Source organism: Diplotaxodon limnothrissa, linkage group LG3 (genome assembly GCF_057381915.1).
Source record: "Diplotaxodon limnothrissa isolate DT_005_m linkage group LG3, D_limnothrissa_male_GT1.1, whole genome shotgun sequence".
Classification (NCBI taxonomy): domain Eukaryota; kingdom Metazoa; phylum Chordata; class Actinopteri; order Cichliformes; family Cichlidae; genus Diplotaxodon; species Diplotaxodon limnothrissa.
Window position 1 is genome coordinate 21,837,395 of NC_140598.1, and position 6,428 is coordinate 21,843,822.

At 46.7% G+C, this 6,428-nt stretch overlaps 1 protein-coding gene across 1 annotated transcript; it reads right to left on the reverse strand.

Annotated features, from left to right (window-relative positions):
- Positions 1-139: 139 nt before the first annotated feature.
- On the reverse strand, positions 140-2,305 carry LOC146634921 (uncharacterized). Its single transcript, XM_085343762.1, has 3 exons — positions 2,054-2,305; positions 1,663-1,944; positions 140-1,170 (listed from the first exon to the last, which is right to left on the reverse strand). Exons 1-3 carry the CDS (start codon positions 2,268-2,270, stop codon positions 140-142), a joined length of 1,530 nt encoding a protein of 509 aa, XP_085199888.1. The 5' UTR covers positions 2,271-2,305.
- Positions 2,306-6,428: the final 4,123 nt, after the last annotated feature.

Genomic DNA, 6,428 nt, shown 5'->3' on the forward strand with positions numbered 1-6,428 from the left:
ACTCTACCCTGTTCTACTTATCACCAGAGCCAAGCAGCAGATACTGGACACTACTCTTCCTCTCCACCCCCTTCTGTGAGCCGTGACAGTGACAAGACATTTAATTTTTTTTTAACTGATTGATTACCACCCACCCCCCTTACTCCAGTGGGACAACAGACTCGGAGAGATTTGATAAGGCACAACAAATTACCCCAATCTTGTCGATCAATGCATGTGTCTCACCTGGCTTTGTGGACATGTTCTCTATTGGCATAGCCCTGCTCTGCAGAATTTGATATTTCCTCCTGACTAAACCTATGACTCGCTCAACATGGATACGCAAATTGGCTATTTTCCTTGTCTCTGCCACTTCATAGGCTGACAGCTGTTTTCTCCCTTTAGTGAATGCCGGTGTCTGTAGTGAAGCACAGTAAAACCCCACATTATCGCCAATATTGAACCCACGATCTGCAAGGACAATATCTCCAGGTAACAAGTTCTTTAGGAGGCCACTCTCTATTGTGATCTGCTTATCGCTAACTCTCCCTCCCCAGGCAGAAGATATGTAAGTGACGTAGCCTTGGGGGGCAACACCAATCAAAAATTTTACAGTGTGATGGTGCTTGTAGTTGGACCAAGTTTGAGCTTGTGCAAGAAGATTAGATGGTCTCTCAATAAAGACTTCAAAGCAATCAACAATCACAGCCACTTTACATCCAAATGCCTGTCTGAAACTCAGTGGCATCGTAGCTTGAAGAACATGTCGCTCTGGCCACTCAATTAGGAACTCTAACCTTTTATGAAGTATGTCAATTACTTTATGCCAAACTCTAGAAGCAGTGGACAGAGAAATATTGAACCTGAAAGCTAAATCTTTCAGGGGCAGATTTAGTCTCAGCCTCAGCAAAACTAGTATGAATTGTTCAAATTTGGACAACAAAGACATAGGTCCCGAGGTGATATAGGGCTCGCACAGTTCAAAAATCTGAATTAAAACTAAGAAGTTGGGGAGCCCTGTGTAGAACTTTGTCTTGTCTTCATTTTTTTCAAAAGCCTCCTGGCTGAACTGTGTGTCCAGAGCCTTGCTCCGAAGATCAACCAGCTCTGCTGTGTTCTGTCTCAAAACATCCTCCATCTTCTCGATGTCATCCATCGTCAGCTCTGTCTGGCATCCAGCATCCGCACAGCCTGCAATATAACAGTGGGGGAGCATAATCAGCATAATAGAGGCAACCTCAATTTTTACTCATTTTCACTGTAGGAGTTTTTTAGTGGGCTATTAGAATCTGGTGTAATGTGTTTAATTCACTATGTTAATTTAATGTAATTATTTTTTTTAATCAACAAAAAAACATGTTGCGTCTAAACAAAAAATATATTTATATGTTTCTCACCACAGAAACCTTACATTACGGATATCTTTACTTATCTGTGAAAGGAGACTGTCTGGAATCTGGCAATATAAGAACCATAGCAGTGTACAAAAACCTGTGGTGTGTGCCTGACGGTAATAAGTGCCACTTTTTCTTTTTTTCTGAATAAAATGGTATGGATTTACTCTGTGATTAAAAAATCACAAACATGTAATATGTAACTTGGACCATAATCATTACAGATAATGGCATCTTTTTCTCTTTGACATGATTCTTGTTTGTTTTACATCTCAGCACAATATCTTACCTGGATAAGTGAATGTCTCATTCACACTGAAGTCTTCTGGTTGTGGATTCTCAGCTGGAAGCTGCAGTTCGGGGTTCTCCACTGTCACTAGGCTCAAATCCGGGCTCTCAGCCGTCTGTTGCATATCCAAAATCGCCTCTGCACATCGATGCTGTTCTGCCTTAAGCTTCATTCTTTTCTCTCGTTTGAGAACTGATTCCGATCTGGGTTTTCGTTCGTAGCCGAGATTGACCGTCGGAGCCCAGTCCTCCGACTCCTCGTCATCCAAAGCACTTGGGCAGCCTATAGTCCCAATCAAGTCAATATTAGACTACTAACTTAAAAGCACTAAGTAAACGAGAATTTAACGACAACCTAATGCTAATAAGTTCGTTTGCAAACATAACATTACCTCTGACGAAGTGGTCGCTGCAGACACGGGCATTGGCAGACTCTGCTCCTCCCGACTGTAAACGTAAATTTAAAATCCATTTTTTCCTACGTTTTTCGGTTAGAATTTTCCATTTTTCTCCTCTTCGTTGGGCTATTTTTGGTACCCTAAAATACCGTTTATCAGTTTCTCTGGTCGACCTACTGGAGCATCCGTAAACACAACAGGACATAGGCATTTTGCGTACTGTCTGTCTGTGATTTTGCGCTTATCTTTTTCACTTCCGACTGCCAGTCAAATTTCGCGCTTTACGTCGACGTCACGTCTACGTCAAATGAAACCTAGCTATTCCCAGGTAACAACCTAATTTACATATGAATGACTAGCCAATTTAGCTTCCACTTGGCTGAAGCTAAAGCTTAGCTAAAAGCCTACCAGCCATTTGGCTGGAAGGCGGGTTTTAAAGGTAGAAGCCTGGGACTCCTAGTGTTAAAAGCCGAACTAAAGTCCACAAACAGAACCCTGGCATACGTTCCCGGGCGGTCAAGGTGTTGCAGGATGTAATGCAGCCCCATGTTCACTGCATCATCCACTGACCTGTTTGCCCGGTAGGCAAATTGCAGAGGGTCCAGCTGGTGGCCTGTAATGTCTTTCAGATGGGCTAACACCAGTCGTTCGAAGGATTTCATGACCACAGACGTCAAGGCGACAGGTCTGTAGTCATTCAGTCCTGTGATGGTGGGTTTCTTGGGAACAGGGATGATGGTGGAGCGTTTGAAGCAGGAGGGAACTTCACACAGCTCCAGGGATCTGTTGAAGATGTGAGTAAAGATGGGAAAGATGGGAGCCAGCTGTTCAGCACAGGTTTTGAGGGAGGAGGGTGAGACGCCGTCTGGTCCGGGGGCTTTCCTGGGCTTCTGTTTCTGGAATAGTCGGCTCACATCCTCAGTGTGTATTCTGAGTTTCAGGGAGGAGGAAAGGGGGGTGAGAGGTGTCGTAGAGGTCGTTGAGTCTGGATTGGAGAGGGTGGTGGTGGTCGTTGAGTCTGGATTGGGGAGGGTGGCGGTGGTCGTTGAGACTGGATTGGGGAGGGGGAGGGTGAAGGGGGGAGAGGTGGAAGGTGTGTTGGGGGTCAATGTCTGAAGCAATATCCCTGGGGAGGGGAGGGTGGGGCGTGGGAGTCTGTCCGTCTCAAACCTGCAGTAGAAAGTGTTTAACTCGTTGGCCAGGTCTTTGTTTGCTTCAATAGTGGGTGGGGGTACGTCTGTAGCTGGTGATTTCCTGCAGGCCCCTCCACACTGACGCTGGGTCGTTGGCTGAGAGCCGTTCTTCCAGCTTCTGGGAGTAGATCCTTTTAGCTGCTTTGATCTCCTTGGTCAGTGTGTTCCTGGCTTGCTTGTACAGGGCCCTGTCACCACTTCTGTAGGCGTCCTCCTTGGCCTTACAAAGATGTTGAAGTTTAGGAGTGAACCATGGTTTATTGTTGTTGTATGTGCAAAAGGTCTTTGTTGGCACACACACGTCTTCACAGAAACTGATGTATGATGTCACAGTGTCCGTGAGCTCATCTAGGTTCTCAGATGCAGCTTCAAAAACAGTCCAATCAGTGGAGTCAAAACAGTCCTGCAGTTCCTGCTTTGCTGCGTTAGTCCACTTCTTCACAGTTTTGACTACAGGCTTCGCACGCTTGAGTTTTTGCCTATAAACTGGAATAAGATGGACCATGCAGTGATCAGAATGTCCCAAAGCTGCCCGGGGCACAGAGCGATAGGCATCTTTTAGAGTGGTGTAGCAGTGATCCAGTATGATGTTGTCCCTGGTGGGGCAGTCTATATGCTGTGTGTATTTAGGAAGTTCGTAGTTTAGGTTTGCTCTGTTAAAATCCCCAAGAATAATTGTAAAGGAATCCGGGAATTTCCTCTCCAGGGTAGTAAGCTAGTCAGCCAGCTCGCACAGTGCGTTGTTCGCGTTGGCTTGTGGAGGGATGTAAACTCCGACCAGCATGAAGGAAGAAAACTCCCGCGGTGAATAAAAAGGTTTACAGTTGATGAGAAAACTTTCCAAGTGTGGGCTGCAGTGTTTCTGTAACACCGTGACATCAGTACACCAACCTTCATTAATGTAGAAGCAGACTCCACCACCCTTTGTTTTCCCTGAGAGCTCTGTTTCGCGGTCCGCCCGGTGAAGTTGGAAGCCCGGCAGATTTAATACAGCGTCTGGGACTCGCTCACTGAGCCAGGTTTCAGTGAAGCAGAGGGCAGCAGAGCGTGCAAAGTTCTTGTTAGTCCGGTTTAAGAGCAGTAATTCATCGACTTTGTTTGGAAGAGAGCGGAGATTCGCAAGGTGAATGGAGGGGAGTGCCGTGCGGAATCCTCGCCGACATAGTTTCACCAGCGCACCAGCGCGACTCCCCCGTCTACGTCTTCTCCAGGAGCCACAGAGAGCTGCTGCTGCGCCTCCAACTAAAATCTCCAAAAAACTTTCCGGGTTTGTGAAAAATGGTTAAGAAGTGAGATGACTGCCTGATGTTTAGCAGTTGATCTCTGGAGAAAGTGATGTGGTCTGAGTGACCAAAAGCGCAGAAAATAAACAGAGACAAGAAAAGTGCGAGAGAGCGCAGTACCGAGGCTGCCATCCGCGGCGCCATCTTGGCGCATCATTGAAGGTGTTTGAGAGGCTGCTGAAGAACATCATCTCCTCCTCCAGACACCACAGATCCGCTGCAGTTCGCCTACCGACCCAACAGATCCACAGAGGATGCCATCGCCCACGTCCTGCACATCACCCTCAGCCACGTGGACAAGAAACAGGGTAACTATGTGATAATGCTGTTTGTTGATTACAGTTCAGCGTTTAACACAATAGTGCCCTCCAGACTGTTCACAAAGCTCACGGATCTGGGACTCAACAGCCGTCTGTGTGCATGGGTGTTGGACTTCCTCACTGGCAGAACTCAGGTGGTGAGGGTGAGTAGATGCATCTCTAACAGCATCACCATCAACACGGGAGCACCTCAGGGATGTGTCCTCTCGCCACTGCTCTACTCCCTCTACACTTCAGACTGTGTGGCCACCCATGGCCCCAACACCATTGTGAAGTTTGCAGACGACACAGTGGTGTTGGGTGCCATCTCCAACAACAATGAAGCGGCCTACATGGACGAAGTGAAGAATCTGACATCATGGTGCCAGGACAACCACCTCCAGCTGAACGTCGGCAAGACCAAGGAGCTGGTGGTGGACTTCAGAAGAAGTCAGCACAGAGACTACACGCCCATTATCATCAATGGAGCTCCAGTGGAGAGTGTGCAGTCCTTCAAGTATCTTGGTGTCCACATCTCCTCAGACCTGACATGGTCTGCCCACATTCAGGTCCAGACCAATAAGGCTAGGCAGCGCCTGTATCACCTACGACAACTGAGGAAGTTCAGGGTCTCTCCAAAGATCCTCTGGATTTTCTATACAGGCGTTGTGGAGAGCATCCTCACACAGAACATGACATCATGGTTTAGGAACAGCTGTGTGAAGGGCCAAAAAGCTCTCCAGAGAGTGATCCGTACAGAAGAACGCTGCTGCAGGATTGCTCTCCCCCCGCTTCAGGACACCTACACCAGGAGATGCTGGACTAGAGCAGTGCAGATACTGACCCGTCCCATCCTGGCAACAAACTGTTCCAACTTCTGCAATCTGGTAGAAGGTTCCACATCATCTGGGCAAGGACAGAGAGACTCAAGAGGAGCTTCTATCCCCAAGCCATCCGGGCCCTAAACACACACACCCGCCCTCTCACATCATCTATAATTGACTGAGACAGGACTCTCTTCCAGACACTAAACCAAGGCACAATGTACATTTCAAATTCCTTTAATTTTAAATATGCTTATATTGTCTATTCTGTAAAATAGTCAGATTGTCTATTCTTATTCAATTCACTTAATTTACAGAATTCACCTGCTTGCTGCTACTACTGCACATTCACCTAATGTATATACTATATATAGTGTTCTTCCTCTAACCCCCCCCCCCCCCCCATTTTTTGCACATGTCGAAGAGCGTGTCAGGTTACATTTCACTGTGTGTTATACTTGTATAACTATGCATGTGACAAATAAAGAACCTTGAACCTTGAAGAGAGAAAACCCACCCACCACTTTTATTTATCATCTATGATTCAAAATGGCAATACGGACACACGCAGCAGTTGCTCCCTGTCCTGACAACCAACGTTCCTGTATTTGTTTTGCTCTTTTTCTTGTTTTTGATAACACTCATGCAGTCTCCTTCTCTAAATCAGGAGAAGCTAATCCACAAGCTTTTCAATCATGGAAGAGCTAAAAAACACACTGAGGAACTGCGGACTGCTTTGGAGGCATCTACCATCAGCTACCCCCGCTACT